The sequence below is a fragment of the Molothrus aeneus genome, chromosome 1 (genome assembly GCF_037042795.1).
Source record: "Molothrus aeneus isolate 106 chromosome 1, BPBGC_Maene_1.0, whole genome shotgun sequence".
In the NCBI taxonomy this organism is placed as follows: domain Eukaryota; kingdom Metazoa; phylum Chordata; class Aves; order Passeriformes; family Icteridae; genus Molothrus; species Molothrus aeneus.
Genome location: NC_089646.1, coordinates 71,201,652 through 71,218,908, shown reverse-complemented (window position 1 = coordinate 71,218,908; position 17,257 = coordinate 71,201,652). Strand labels below are relative to the sequence as shown.

The 17,257-nt window shown below is 38.6% G+C and overlaps 1 protein-coding gene across 2 annotated transcripts in view; it reads right to left on the bottom strand.

Annotated features, from left to right (window-relative positions):
- PIGN (phosphatidylinositol glycan anchor biosynthesis class N) overlaps positions 1–17,257 on the bottom strand; it is a 100,818-nt gene that overhangs the window by 36,456 nt on the left and 47,105 nt on the right. For both annotated transcript variants that reach the window (XM_066545614.1, XM_066545620.1), the window contains exons 13-14: positions 3,278–3,356; positions 982–1,164 (exon numbers count right to left, since the gene is read on the bottom strand). In XM_066545614.1, the coding sequence (XP_066401711.1) occupies positions 982–1,164; positions 3,278–3,356 (262 nt within the window). The remainder of the gene's footprint in view (positions 1–981; positions 1,165–3,277; positions 3,357–17,257) is intronic.

Here is a 17,257-nt window from a genome sequence, read left to right as displayed (position 1 = left end):
ACTAAAGGTCAAGACTATCTTATTTCAGCCAGTAGTAAAAACCTCAAGATAACATGATAGGAATTTTCTCAGACTAATATATTGAAGGCAGTAAAGATGTTAAATGAGTGCTCACTCTCACCTATATTACAAAATAAAACAATTATTTTTATTCTGAAACAAACTCTTGAGGTTTGGGAGAATTTCCCCTCCCCACAAATGCTTTAACCCTTCTCTAGTGAAATGCTAGCTTTTTGCCTTTTTGAGGTCTCTTTTCCTGATGAATGACTGAAAATAAATTCTTAGGATTTTATACTTTGTGAAAAATCAAACCATAATAATCTAGTCAAAAAGAGCTTCCTTCATCTTTAATGTCTTCTGCACACTTGCAAATCACAAAAAGCAAGTGAGCACACTATTTTGTGAAACCAAAGTTCACCTGCTATCAAAACAGGCTACACATTTTAAAAATGCCATGATTGGACTGCACAGTTTCTGAGAACAGATGTAAAATTACCAAAGAGGGAAGGAATAAAATTATTTACATGCTGGGGTTTCTTCTGTCCTTACAGTGAAGAAACATCAATGAAACTGGAAGCCTGAAATCTGTAGTCTTCCAAACAATTATCATTACAACAGAGTGCTGTTAATACTGAAAATGAAACCTGGGAAAACTAAACCCAGTTAAATACAGACCCTTTAATAGTTTTAAATCACTGTGTTTTCTCACACTTGCATTAGCATCTCAAACGGACAGCTGTAGGAAGAAAAAATGAAGCAGCACATGCAGACTTACACATCTTAGGAATACTGATCCTAATCACTGGACTTAACAGCAACACCACAGAGGATCACAGCAGCTGGAAAACTCAACAGCTTGCCAGTTTCCACATTAAGTCAAAGGAAGTATAAGGTATTCAATTTATCCTGCACACAGTCACTTAGCATACATGTAATACTGAAAACTGATAGAAAAAAAATAATGGAATGCTTCAAACCTACCTTTTTATTAGCTGGGACAGTCTTGGTCAAATTGGTATGGGCCTTGATAATGACCAAAATCACATAAGTTGTCCAGCCCACAAAACTCACTGCAATGCTCAGACCCAGGAATAATCTATCATAGGTGTGGTAGTAAGACAAGCCTTCCAAAGCAAGGTTAATCAGAGTTTTGCACAGGGATACCTGGAGGCAGACAAAATATTCAAGTAACATATTAGAAGAATGTGAACTCCCCATTCCCCATATCAACCTAAGTGACAGCAACTGGAGCTGAAGCATCTCTACCACTCCTGGCACGTGTGTCCTCTCCATGCTCAGGTAGTGTTTTGGCCAGCACCAACACTGCTTGGGACTCCTGCTGGATATCAAATCAACCATCACCTGGCTCCTTCACCATCCTCCCTGGCCATGACAGTGGTTAGAAGGTGAATGCCACACAGACAGCACACCTTGAACATCACCTGCTACCATGCATGCCATTTGGTTTTCCCACAAATATTTGACTGTACATACTCCAGTTTAAGTTATCCCCTTAAAAATCAGTCATGTGCTCCCGAAGGCACATTTTCACAGGGGGAGGATTATAGATGCAGCTGAAACATGGTCACTCTCCATAGCCTGAAGTATTCCCTGCCTGGGTTTTGATGTCCTCTACTTCAGTAGTACCTGATACCACAAGAACCAGCAGCGAATTCAGAGACTAAAGTGGAGTCCCAGATGCATTTACAGAGCAGCTGCTTGTAGCTCTCAGGATGTAAATCATTTGGAAACAAGAAGGGTTGTACCCAGTCTAATCACAGGTGCCCTCACTCAGTACCTCCACTGGGGAGACACCATAATAAAGACCGTGGGTTTTCCCACTATGCCATTTGGCTGTGCTGTGATTTACCCAAAGATGGGAAGCTCATCCATGCAATTTGGAAGAGTACAGTAACAAGGTGAACAATGAATACACAATGAAGCTTTTTATATGTGCAGGTATCCGACTGGGATTCAACAAAAACAAAGTCAGGAAAAGGTACAGCAACTACTGAAGAAATCACAAGTCTGCCAGTAGACAATTCACCCCAAAAGACATCTATTCTATACAATTCTTCTATTCTATACAATTCTGAGTGCATATTTTCAATGCAAAGGAGTTGCAAGGTTCAGGCAAACAATCATCCAAACCCCAGGTTCCGGGAATGGAAGAACCTTTTCTGCATTGCAATACAGGATGCTGAGGATAACCAAGGCACAGGCACAAGTCTGATGTGTGAGTGATCAAGAGTGAACTTGAACACCTGGAGCACTCAAATAAACAAGAAGTAAAATTTACATATAAGCAACAATACAAAAATCACAAGTTCTACTCCTGAAATGCATAAAATGTCTGCTATCAGTAAATGTGACAACTAAGTATTAAAAAACCAAAAAGAAAACTTTCTCCTACAGCAAAATGGATCAATTTATTTAAGCTGAATGGTTTCCAATTTACAACAAAACAAGTAAAAAGGCATAAAATAGATTTAGCTGTCCTATGCATAAAATAGTAATAAATTACCCTAAGAATCGTATTAGGAAAAAAGAACTGAACCCCAGCACACAATGGAAGTCTTCCTTGCGCCTGGCAGGTTAAATATAATCTTATATATTCAATATTTTCACACTTTTTAACACAGAAGTCAATGACCAAACCACATCTGTTAAAATGGAAGACTTCTTGGTATTATTTAACTCTACAAATTCCTTCTGCAAACATCAGAATACAAGCATTGGTGAACTGCACCTATCAAGTACCCCACCACACAGTGAGTGTTGGCAAATGCTTAGGAAAGTAATACTAGAACTGAGAAGCATAATTCTATGTATGGCTGCCAGTCTGACACACTGAAATGTGAAAGTAAAACCAAGCACAACTGGTTCAGGTAAAAAAAAAAAAAAAAGATTAGGTAAAGCAGGATCTATGATGGAGCAAGATACCAGACTTTTTTCATGAAACTAGCAGTCTAAGTAGTGCAAACATGAACTAGATTCCTCAGTTTATCTCTCAATTTACCCTTTTCTAGGGTGGAAAATAAAAACACACACTGTGTGTCATACTATCAAATAGTAACAAACAGTTTAAGAAGTATGAAAAAAAATACAGCAAGTCAGTATTACTTATTAGAATTAGTATCAAATTGTAAAATTTTGAAGACTAACAGTGGGGTTTTGAGTTAATGAAATGTGTATCATGAGGATGAAAAACGTTTTATTTCTCAGTTAATTTCAATTTAAAGAAAAAAATATTTACATATAGCAAAACCAGACTTACCGCTTCATCATACTTCTGCTGCTCAATATATAGTCTTATTTTTTTTAAATAGTTGATCTGTTCAGAAGCAGAAAGTGGTCTGTACAACAATATAAAGAGATATTAACATTTCTCCTTTTCATGAACAGAAAAAATTAACTTTGCAATTAAAATAATTATTCTGTAATGAAACCAATATATTCTGAACATCATTAGAAGCAATTAGGTAATTGAGACTAATCTATTCCTCTGCATTCATCTTCACATGTGTCAACACAGCTGCTTTTTAACTTATCTCAAAATTGCTGCATTAATAGACATTACTTTTATGTAGCTGATCCCATCTAATACTGCTGAGAACTATTTCCCTTGTGCATTATTATTGACCATTGCTCTGGACAGGAAGCATGGCACATAGAAAAATTAAGCAATTTAATTGATTTGAATATGGCTGTAAGCAGTTGATAAGACAGCACTGAGTGATTTGCTCATGTTCCATGTTAACAGTAGACGATACCTAACAAGCTTCTCTTGGAAGAGTATGACTGTGTCTCCTGTTACTCAAGGAGCTATTAGCCGAATCCCCAGAGCAGGGGATAACACAGTTACCTGGCTACACTGAGGTCAGTGATAAAAATCTCTTTGGTTTTAATGAATCTCATCATCAACCAAAACAATTGCTACCATTCTTCCCTTACAGAAAGCAGCAACCAGGACAAAAAAGCCAGTCGACCAAACTCCACCCAATGAAGGCAGAAGGAGCTGTTTCTCCTGTACCATTTTCTTTCCACATTTAGGGACAGCAGCAAGCCGGAGAATCCCAGACTTAGCCCGGGTAAGTTACAAGGCACATAAGTTATATGGATAAGTTATAAGCCATAACACAGTCCCTGCCGTTCTTGGCACCACAGCAAACCACCATGGGCCACAGCTCTCTGACAGCCAGGAAATTCATACTGCAGGTTCCTTCACACATGGCAGTGGCACAGCACCAGCTCTCAACATCCATGGCACAAGATGGTCCAGTTGCTTGCCTGCCTGCCTCCTGCTCCTTCCCATGCCTCATTGACAACCACCAACCTCATGTTTCAGGCAGTACCAAATCAGGTCACTCCCACCATTTAAACCATCAGCAGCTGCCCATGTGGTCACTCAGCTGAACCACGGGGGCAAGTCTTGATTTCAAGCAGCTGCTGCATGGAAATGCTCATTCCTGCAGCTCCCAAACAGCCATGAATTACTTTTGCCTACAACCCAGTCTATAGGCTGATACAGCACTTAACAGATACATAAGCAATACATACACACCATCCTTTGAGGCATGAAATACATTGCAAGTATTCTGTGCCTGAACAACCTGAATTTTAGTAGTAGTAACATCCTGGTATATTTTGATGCTATTTCATTAAGTTCAGAGCAGAGTAGTATCATGCAGGAATCTTCCAAAACACTGAATAATTGGAACAGCAATTAATCTTACTTTTGAGAAGAGTATTACCTGTAGAGTAGTACCTGTATTAAGAAAATGTTTATCTCTTCAATCTAGAAAAGAATTGAAGGGTGGTATGTATAAACAAGTAGGAAGAAAGAGGTCCCATTGAAGAGGAAAAAGGGATAAAAAGATAATCACAAGGTCATGGTAAGAGTTTGATCACCTTAACTTTGATGGGAAAACAGAGGATTTTAGAAACCAGACTTGAAAAATAGCAAAGTGAATGTTGGTTGTTTCTGCACCTTCATGATACGTCTCTATGGAAGCCAACCTTACACCTCCACAGGCTGAGGGCTACAATCAGAAACAATTCCTAAAGGAGGCAAACCAGACCCCAAGCCCTGCCTCAAGGAAATCTGTGGCTTTCAGATTTTGCTAAGTTGTTTGGTAGGGGAAAGGGAGCAAAACATCCACTCAAGATGGGAATTTCACCATGTGTAATAATAGGAGGAGGAATAGTAGGAGAGGAAAAAAATAGGGGGAGGAAAAAAATAAGAGATACCTTAGCTTTTAGGTAAGAATTTTTTAAAAATATGGAATAAATATTCAGAAACTTTAACACATTCAAGTTGTTCCTATGTTCCCTGGCTCATTTTTATTGTTTTACACACACTGTTATCTGCAAATTCTATCCTTGTCAAATTCAATGCAAATTTCTTCCAAGCCAAAATCATATTTTACTTCACATCTTTAGTCATTTAGCCATAACCCACTTATTATCTTTTTATTCTCACTGAATCCTTATATTATTAATGAACAATAGTCTTCACCTATTCCTTCTGAGAGGACAGCACCTAGGGTCTCTGTACATGGATGGTGTAACAGAATAAACAGGGTTTTCAAACAGTAAAATTTTGACTAAGCCAAACACTGAAAGCAATTATTTTGTCAAATTGGGTTACCATTGGCAGGTGCAATGTTAATTTTCAATAGCTAACATCATAACACACATATTACCTTACTTCCATATACAAAATTTTCAAGAGGTTGAATTTACAATTGTCTAACAATTGCTTTTGTAAAATTTATGAATTCACCAGAAACTAAGGACTAATCATATATTATTATGAAAATGCAAGGAATGATCATCTTAAGATATTTTTTATCTCTGTATTAAACAAAAAAGAAAAGAAGTTATTAAAGAATTTTTGTATTTTATACCAGTCTAAAAAGGTTACCAAATATGCTGATGATTCCTCAATTCAAGAATGGGCATAGTTCACCATAAGCAATTTATCATCCATTGAGGACACTGATTCACTTCCTGAAGCTGACAAAGTAGATGAGAGATTTAAAAGAAATCTAGATGTAGCAGAAAGCATAAAGAGACAAACATGAGCCATTAACAGAAGTGGAAAGTTGCCTATGAAAAAACTCATGGACTTTAGAAATGGTGATTCTATAAAATCTACAAGACTTACCAAAAACCAAAACCACACTGAAAATTTAAATCTGAGAAGTTAATGCTTGATCTGTGTGTAGCATTAGATTTTAACTTAAATTATTTTAAAGGTCTCCAGCAGAAGACAGTGTTAGGAAATAATAAACTGATCAGAGCTTTTCCCTGTTGCAGAGCATCCCAGAGGCACTAGCAAATGTCAATGTATTCTCAAGGTCACTTAATAAACATATCCATGCAATTAATATTAATAGCAATGAAGTGAATTTACTGATCATTATTAGAAATATTTTCAATTCTAGAAGGAAACCTAGGGTGTATGTGTATATGCTCTTGCCAGCTATCCACCATCAAAATCCAATTCTAACAAATTCAAGATGAATAGTCTTGCCTAGCAAAATCTGAGGACTTTTTCCATAACACAAAAATACCTGTCCTATTAAGAGGCACACACAAAGAGAATTTAGCAGTAGACTCAACTCTGTCCTCCTTTTCTTAAAAGTATTGCAAAACACATGCGCTGAAAAGGGTAGTACTCAGTGGTTTAACTTGAAAGAAAAAACAAGAATTCCATGATCACATAGATTATAAACAAACATGCATTCACAATACTATCGGGATTCTAAAGACTTAAGATTAAATTCTTGACAGAAAATGATGGTGGTTCTGGAAGAGTCATTTTATTTTTCATTATGGCTATCAGAGATTAACTTCCTGGTTCCAGAGAGAAATCACAGCTTCATCCATGAATAAATGTAATTAATTATGAAACAAGATGATTGGGCTAATCATGCAAGTGCTTGTAAACTCTCCCTTCTGAGATGTTAGTTACCCTTGTCATAGGTATACCTGACAAAATTAATCTTTCCAGCACATCATTCATGCTTCACATAAGCTAAGCTATTTGACAGCAATTCACAACAAGACTCTGATGAAGTACATTCACCATAGCAATGTCAAAGGGATCTCTCTTTGGCCCATGAGTCTTGTTTATCATCACACTACAGAAATTACCATCCCCAATGGCACAGGTAGCATGCTGCAGACAAATCAGGAAATAAAACCTCTCAAAACAGAAGGAGATGCCTTGCAAATAGATCTGTATCCACCACTGCTAGTTTGTTAATTTTATTATGCCTGGTTATTTGGGTAAAGATTTATGGTAATTTTATTGCACAGTACATTTTCCAGAATTCTGCTATAAAAAGTAACCCCTTCGTGTCTGTATTAGTTGAACACTTATAATGATTCAGATTTAGTAATGAAAGCCAAGGAAGCACCACAGACCTGTAGATGAAATGTACAAGAGAAAGACTAAGATCTTTGCCTAGCTCATTGTCAGATGAAAACAAATTCATTTCAGCTGCTTACCTACACACACTCACAAACCTCATGCACTTATGTCAGCTCATGCATATCTACACCCTTCCATCACTGCCTTTTCACTCTCTCCATCAGAAAAAAAGGAAATACTGTACATCCTACAACCCTTTGAGAGTGCAAGATTTGCAAAAGACAGTGATCACATTTCTATGACCCTTATACAGCAGCAAATCAGAAGTAGCTGTTCAGCAGTCTTCTAAAACTTTTTCATTTTGGCTATTTGGGAGATGGAGAGGTAAGCACCTGCTCCTCCTGTTGATGCAAAACTAAAAAGCTGAAGGACATGAACACACATCCCTAGACCCCTGTGACTACCCCATGATGGATCAAGGCCATTTGAATATAGCATGATAGGATTTTGTATAGGTGACCTTCTTTTGAACACCACATAAAGCAGAGCTTCTCACATGCTTTGCTATGAAATTCCTAACTCCAGAATTGCTAGCAGCAAAAGAGTCAGACTGACACTGTCCAAACAACTCTAGCAACATCTGCCAAAATGCTGAATAATTACAGCTTCTTGTCCTCTTCTCCAGAAAGATCATCCCTGGTACCTGAAATAAATCAGCCAGGATAAAGTTGGGCACCACCCATCCTGCAGAGCATCAAGGCCTCTGCCATCCAGACACTGCATGGGGCAGGTGCCAGGGCCTCTCTGCTCTCTCCCCATGGGAGAAAACTGCCAGCAACACAATCAGCTGAGTAAATTCAAACTGTGTTGCCACACACCACTCCCTGAGAGGACCATACTGCAGAGATGGATGGCTTCCACTCCAGCAGCCCTGCAAGCAGCTGAAATAGTACTTACAAGACCCACTATTTTGGCTTTGATCCACAAAGCAATAATTTGATCCACTGCTGGCAAAATGCCATCTTGAAAATGCAGATGTAAGACTGGCCTGATGCTTTTGCAGGGCTGCTATTCAATAGCAACTGAGCCAGTGCAACAACAGGCTTCAAAAATGCAATCCTCCAGGAGAGCTGCCTTCAAGCACTTCCAGTGCTCAACAGGATGGTACCTGAGAAAGCATCAGGTGGGTAATGGCAGAGTAGAGACACAGATCTGTCTGCATTCAACACTGTTAATGTGACAGAAACATGACTGCACATCTATTTCTGTTCTACAACAAATTCACTCCAGTTGGCAACCCATGAGTGCAGAGACTTTATGGTGGTGACAGTGCAATCTCAAATGAACCCAACTTTGTAATTCCCCTGTTTCTTGCTTCCTGTTTACTTTTCAAAGTACTGTGCAGAGTCTTGTAGGGGCAGAATAAAATGCATAAGAGAAAACTTTCCCACTTCATTAACAACAAAGAACAATCACAAAGACAATGAATGGCAAATGATGCAAACACTTAAGTTCATTCAACAAAATATGAAAAAAATTGACCAAATAAATGTTTCATAAATCAAACTCTGGAACCATGATATTTCCTTTCTGTTGAACTTGCTGTGCAATACAGAGTACGTGATGTTACCTGGGGCAATGATCAGGAAAAAGAAAGCTATTACAATTCTATGGACCTCACCAAATTACCTGTTTACATGAATTTTAATGGCCAGAAGCCAATTTTTTCCCATTTTCAAAATGCATTCAATTCCAGTTCTTCAGATGTGCCTTTTTGGAAAAAAAGAACTGTTTTATAGTATCTGCCAAAGACAGACTGAAAGCACATAGTGAGATAAAGAGACAATCCTTTGCATACATTTTAGTTCTGATCAAAGAGCGAAGTTTCAAAGACTAAACAATTTGATGGGTAAATCAGTGATCCTTAATCTGTTTAGATGGCCTTAATTTTACTTGTTTACTAAAATATTTTCAGGTAAGCTGCTAAAAGAGGCAAGTCCTAAAAACCATCATTTTGATAATTAGAAGATGCATGCTGATTACAGATTTTAAAAATTACAGCCATAGTATTACTATACTACAGTTATGCTTTTTAAAAGAAAATGTGCTCTACATAAACTTACACTAAAGGGTTTACTAGAGCTTCATAAAGCCCAGAACCCACAATATTCCCTTTCCCAACTTAATGGGAAATGCCTTTCTAATGCCTTTCTTCCTGCTGTTCCACTGTCAGGACTTTCAGTTTTGGAGGGTCTAAATTTCAAGTGGATTTTTGTATTTCTGGGTTTTCTGACTACTGTGTTAAATTTTTAGTCAGGTAGTCTAGTTGTAGGGTTGTAGTAAGTTATTTTTGCAACTCAGTTATCCTTTTCTTTTAAGAAGCATTAAAAAGCACTGCTAGCACTCCAAAAGGAAGAAAAGGATGAGAAAGTCAATAAGAGGAGTCAATAAGAGGCTCCAGTTTTTAAGTTCCGAGGTTTTTGTTCTTTAAAGCATAAGGAAATGAAAGATGGGCACACACACTTCCACAGGCCAAAGGTAGCAAAAAGTCTATTTACTGACACATTGCAGAAGCCTGTCAGTACATCTATGCTTTTGTATTCATCAGATTCACAAACATGCAGAAGAGGACAGCGGGACATCAGTGAAGCCGCAGGAAATGGTCTGACTGCTAATGCTCTAACCGTGGACTGTCAAGTCTCAGGAATTAAAATAGCCTTTAATATTCACAAATCAGAATCCCTGATGTAGCATATTCAACAGCATAGTGCCTTAGGATATTTATGTAAATCCCTTAGATAACAAAGATGAGAGAAAAAGGAGCTGACAACTAAACTGCCAGCTGCCAATTCACTGAACAGAGAAGCAATTAAGGTAACTGGGCTGCACACAGCATATTTTGCATGTAAACTACTATGGCAAGAGCTTCAGAGAAGCAGAGGCCAGAAGGGAGGAGACCACACTCCAAAACTGTCCCTTTGGTCCCCTTAAAGCAGAACTGAGAAGCTGGATGCAGGGATCTTCCAGGGGCAGGGGGTTTGTCCAGAAAGCCATAGCAGGAAATGATGCCGCAGCCTTGGAAAGGGAAACTGCTTTTCAGGAAAGGTGGAAGATCCTTGAAGGAAAAGAAAGGCACCATTTTTAAAGTCCCTTCTATTTTAGTACTACAGGGGAGGGATATGTGCTGACTGTCCATAACAACACCCTGCCAATGCTGCAAGTGAGTCCTCACCTCTGCAAGATACATGATGATTTATGTCAATGACTTATGTATGATTTATGACAATGAGCTGGATCTAGGTATCTGCAGTGTTGTGGCTATATAGTGTTAACACCACAGCTCCTCTTCTGCTCCACAATCCTACATGCCCATCCTAAACCACAGCGACCATTTTTGAAGCAGCTGCATCCAGCGCAGGCAGCTTGTGTTGTGCAAGTACCTACCAGCAGGGCCCCATGGCCACCAAAACATGTCTGGGAGACCACCCATACTGATCCTAACCAGGAGACCATTGCACATCAAGGAGTCACTGATCCACATACCCTATGCAGGCCCAGGAATGTGGTGCCCAAATACCTTGGCCAAGGGACAGACCCAGTCAGCTGGGAGGAACAGAGCAGCCTGCAGGCAATTCCCACTCTGTAACAGGGATTACACTGCCTGCCTGTCCTCATGTATGTAAGAGCTGCAAGAAGTTCTCATGTGAACCTCCTTTCTGTCTGACAGTAGAAATTATCACCAGGGTTGATTTCTTGATTGAAAATCACATAGCAGCTTGAATGAGCAATACAAGGGAATGCCTCCACAGCCAGCATCTGTGTGGCACCATCAGAAAACTGATCCCACGCTCCACAACATAGGGTGCCCAGCATCTGAAGGGATGTATGGTTTAATTGCTGTTTTCTTCTGTTCATTTCCTATTATTACAACAGCTACTTTATTAAGCTATTTGTAATTGGGCTTTTCTTACTGTGATCCAGAAAGAGTCCTGTATTCTGCCCCTCACCTCACACCCCAGAGCAGAGCATTCTCTGTCCATCCCCTCCTACCACCTGCTGGAAATCCTCCCTCACCCTCATTGCACAAAGCCTCACAAGTTCCACGAAAAGGGCAAAAGGATTTATAATACAAGGCAATAGAGAAATATACATTAATCTTGTGATATTTTATCTTATATACCAGCCTTTTAGCTCCTTCTTAAGACCTTACCTACTTCCTACTTGATAGTAAATCCAATTACATCCAGTCCTCCTGTGCAGAAGCCAGTTAGCTTCACATGTACAAACTAAAAGCTTCAGAGTGCACTGCTGAAACTCAAGACCAGCAGGATGTCTGCCTTCTGAGAGGATTGCATCCTCCCTGAGCAGCAGTGTGCTTCAGACATGGCCCATTCAGTGTGAGAGAAGCTGACATTTTTGCCAAAGAACAAGCATTGATTTCTCCCTGAAGAGATAATACCTTAACTATTTAAACTATTTATATTTAAATATAAATTCTATTATTTGTAAAAAATAATAGAAAGCCATTATTTTCATTTGAGCACTTTGTCTCTACAGCACTGCAGTTCTATTTTTTGATGTATATACACATGTCCTTAAAGCCAAGGGTGAAGGGGAGAGGGCTGCCAGTCTGCCTCCCAACACCAGCTGGCAAAAGGTGCCCACACTGACCAGCTTCTACCAGCAATCCCTTATGCCTGGATTCACACCTGATAACACAATGGGGACAAAGTAGAGACAGGAAAAGGCTGCCTGCCTTTGCAGGGTTCACTTGGAATTGATAGAAGCCGCTGGTCCTTCATTCTTGACTACAGGATGAAGGGGCTGAAATCTCTGCAGCTAAATTAGTGCTTCTGCTAAATAAAAGGTCCTCTGAAGACACAAAGCATTCCAACAAACATGCAGGGAGAATGATCACTATTAGACTATTCTTACCTACTGCAATATTTTCACCCTTTTCCTCTTGGCATTCAAAGCTAAATGTTTGCTCTTGCAAGCATTATCACATATATCACAAATACCTTACATATTACCAGTTATTTCAATAAAAGTAATTTATTTAAGCAAAACAAAAATAGTATGTTTCAAAGGATGTACTGACATCTTAAGGAACCCTGCCTTGCTCAATAGTGGAAAAGAAATCACCTGCTTCACTTTGATCCAAATGTCAATTTTGTGGGAATATCTATTATTTAAGTTTTGAAAGGCCATCAGACAGAGGGAACAATATAGTACTGTATCTCCAGTCATCAGAGAAAGGAAGAAAAGAGAGGTATTTTTGCACAAGGCAGTTTTTTGAAGTTTCTGTAATCTTCAAAGACACTCTACACTCTATTTTCTTTTCTATCACTGACAAAATACATAATGGGCAATTATGTGGAAAGACACAGCCTCTACATGATTGATACTTCCTTGCACCAAGTCCATACAAATGTTTAAGGGAGTTATATCTCAATTCATACTAGAGGATAGAGCAAAGGAAGAGTTACATTTTCATATGGTGAAAAATACATTTTTATTTAATAAATGTACACTGCACATTAAAAATGCAGTGACGGTCTACATAAATATGCAAGTTATAACTTGATTATGCACACAAAAGTAATTATTTGGTATGATTAATATGTAGTATTCAGACAATTAGGTTACTTTAAAAATGCAGCATAAGGTGGTACAGGATTTTTCATATATGAGAAGATAGCTCAAGTTTCTTATTTAAAGTCAAGGTTCTATTTCCTGATAAAAAAACCCCAACCATTATTGATAAAAACTTCAAGACATTCAACAAAAAAGCAGAGCTAGTGGTAAGCAAGCACTGATTATAGTTTAGGTGTTCATCCCTTGGATTTTTTTCTGAAGATGGTGGTTCTTAAACTACTGCTCCTGCTACCTTACTGTGAGGGACCAGAACCTGACCAGCTGGAAGCACAGCCATACCTGAAAGCATTGGATACACCAGGACTATGCAAAAGGACTCTTGTGCTTTTATGTAATTATCTGAAATCTCTTGTACCTCTTGGGACAATAAAATTGCACTAATTGGTTTCGCAGCTTTTAGGGCAACAGTGATGCACCATTTACTCACCATACCACCCTGTCCTTCTGATACTTCTTGCAGGATTACTTCCACAGGCCAGAGATGCCAACTTTGGGAATGATTTTGCAACAGTAGCATCTGGCCCCTTGGCACACTGGTCTTTGAGCTGTGCCAGCTTGGCAGTTGCCCTAAGGTGCATCAAATGGTCAGAAAGCTAAGATAGTGAACTATCCTGGACATCAGTTTTCCTCTGTCAGCAGTCTTCAAATTTGTCCTCTCACTTCCTTCAAAGCATCTGGTACCTTGGCACCTCCTTTTCTCACACATAAAGGTCAAAGCAGTGTGCTTTTCTTCTCAGAATTCTGAGAAAAGCCTCTGACTTTGCTAAGCAAATGGTTTTTGAAAATATGTCTTTTGTAGTTGGGAAAATAAGGTAGGGAGAGAAAGGAAGTGGGAAGGCAATAAATTTCAGATACTAACTTCTTTCATATATCCAACTAGAACTGCAGTTAAGTATTCAGTCTCAGCAAGGGATACTGCACCTTGCCTTGCAGAATCAAACACTTGGAGCTGAGTTTCTGAAATGTATTCTCAACAGTTTCACAAGTAGCCTCAAGATACACTTTACCCAGATTTGTTCCTTGATGAAGGCACTTTGAAAAAGCAAAAATGGCAGCCAGACACATCCTTATTAATAGATAGAGCTATTCAAACTCTAACCCACCTCGAGTCTGGTCAAGTAGACACTATTGAAGTTTCTATCACATAACACAATGATCAGCTCCATCCTCCTTCTCATCATTATACACCTGACAGATGGATTTCAGAGAGAAATGCAATTTAGATCCAAGTAGGAAAGGGCACATATCTACTGGCCTCCTTCATTTCCTGTCCACTGTGCCAGCCACACTTCTGCTAGGGATGAGATTCCCTGTAGAAATCAGAAGCTTTATATCAATTCAATATTCTTCCTCTGTTGCCAACACTTTGAAAACAGGCTTATTTTATCCACAAATATATATTGTATACTAGCTTTATGCTTTTGGTGCAATATATTCAATGTACAACTCAAACACCAGTTTTTGAGTCATTGCAGCTGAAGGTCATGAACAGTTTTCTACTCACTCAGTAATAAAACACCTGAAAATCAAACTAGAAAACAGGATTTTTCCCTCAGAATGTCAAAACAAACATTTTAATGCTATTTCTGACCGAAAAAATTAAGTCCAGGTTAAGTTTCTGTTAAGTTGCAATTTCTACAGAACACATTGTGAATATATCCTCCTCTCTCTCCTGCTCAGTAAACTACATATTCATTAGTAATTGCACCTCTAAAACCAGAATGTCTCAATCTGAAATTCTAAACTCAGATTTCTTCTGGAGCTCATATCTACATTTTCTATTATACTTTATTCAACTAGATCTTTAAATAATTTAAGAAATTCAGTTCTTAGAGATATCTTTGTTGATTTTCAGGTCACCGAGTTGCTGAAATAACACAAAATCTGTAATACTCACAAACAAAATAAAATTGAAAATTTTCTATGTAACTTCATGATTCCAAAGCACTTCAGACATGAATAACCCTTCACTAACTTCCAATAAACTATGAAGAAAAAAAGAATTATATGTTGGAGCATACACTTTCTGAGCTTCAAGTTACATATTTCAGGCACCAGAAGGATTAAAAATGAGTATAATTCCTTTGTACAACAACTGAAAATGAACAGAGGTGGAAGAAGTTATTTGTGTCTGAATGAAAGGACAGTAGGAGCAGACACAGCACAGAACTGTGCTCAGCTGCAGCAGCAGGTAAGGCCAACCATAGGTTAATACAGATCAGGAGTCAAACCTGACACTAAACCTGGGCTGACAACTCCCAATAGCATACAGCTCTGCAGAAACACAACCTCCCTACAAATACCAATGACTCTGAAACATAGCACAGCACACCAGGATTTCACTTGCTCTGGACAGGAGGTAGGTGTCCCCACCTTAGCATTTTTAACTTCACCTGAAAAAGCAATCATACCCTTCTACACCCTCTATCTACCACCAAAAAAGTGTCTCAACAAAGACAGCAGAAGGGGATGGATGCCTTTCCCTCTCTATCTCATTCAGATTCAAGCATAATTTGTGTGATTATCTGATGTGGTTTGCCTCATAGTAATGCATCAGATCATGTATCTGCAGCTGAAGTTCAGGCTTGTGTTCATTGCACACACATTCAGTCATCTGCATGTGAAAGGAGGGATGGATCTATAGACAGGTCATGCCTAAAACTACCTTCACTCTTCCTTTGGTTCCTGCAAGCTGGAGCGCTAGGAAGTTACTCATGTGTTTAAAAGTAAGTTTGTGTTCAACCACTTCATCCCAACTATTAGTAAGAGGTTAGACAAGATCCCTTGGTAGCTTTCCAGACATGAGCCAAGTTTTGAAAGTCAAGGAGAGCTGTGAAGACTAATCAGAATGTGGCCAAACTACTCCCAGCACACTGTGGGTGAGTATTTACATTAGTGTGTGACCATCCATGGTGAGTCTTTTTCTGCTTTCCAAGCATGAATAAACAGCATCATCCTGAAGCAACAAAGAAAGTCTTCACCCCCACAACATTCCTGTAAGGCATTTCACTGTGGTAGTGGATTCCTGCCTCCCTCAAAACCACTGACCAAGTCTGGAACTAATTCTAGACCCAGCTGCATCTAAACTCCTTCTGAGAAGGAGGTTAGACTCTAAGGAGGTCTTCTCTGCATCTCACAACTCAACAGGAGGATCTCCATGACAGCTTTTTCTGACCCATCCTCTATGCAGTAAATAATCAAGTGTACCTTGACACTAAATCTTGCTAACTGCTGTGGCATTTCCTATCAAACATTGTGAAATAGTAATCACTTCTCTCTGATGAGTGAGGTGCATCACTCCAGCCATGACACTCACACATCCAAGGAATTATTTTGGTCTCAAATCAAAACATTTCCTGGAACAACTATTAATCCAAATTTTGATTCAGAAAAAATTGTAGAGTATCTAAAGAAAATAAACTTATTTTTGCAGTGGACCATACCAAAGTAACAATATATTTATACCAAATTTTAGCTGCATTTTCAAAGTGATAAATGTCTCTGGTATTTCCACTTAAATCAATCCAACATAGCATAAAAAAGCAATCCATAAAGCAATTGGTAATATTTAGATCCTTTAAAGATCTATAGCATTAATAAAAGCACATCTTATCGTATAGGCTCAGTCTTATTTCTCAAGGAAAGGTAAAATTGAAAGAGCTGCAAAATCAAACTAATTTTATCAAAGAGAACCATCCATCCTTTCCATATGGGCATTTTATTTCACATAGATCAGTAAATTCTTTGATAATGCAGCTGTCATTGTTATTCAGAATTTGTTCTAAAGGATTCATTATGTGCCCAGGATTAACTTGACTTTTGTCTCACAGACTGTCTTGAACCTTTCCCTTTGAAGGAGCTAGAGGTATAAAATAACACAGCAATTGCCTGTTCTGACAGACAGCAATCATCTTTAACAATAAACATACTTCACAGGAAGCGACTCAAGTATGTTTTACTGCTGCTATGATTTAAAGACCTTAATTAACAGCGCTCTAGTTCCCAAAGGAAAACAGCTGCTCTTGGTGACAAGGCATTTTTGGAGCACTCCACCAAATGCGAGCAGAACTGTACACTATCACATCCACCCATGGCAAAGCTTTTAAAAACCTCTACAGAAGAAAGGTAAAGGAAAAAGAAGCTTTAATTAGATAAGACAGAAGGGTGAGGGGAGCAATAACTGTTCCATACACTAGAGCAGAGTTCCCAGATACACAA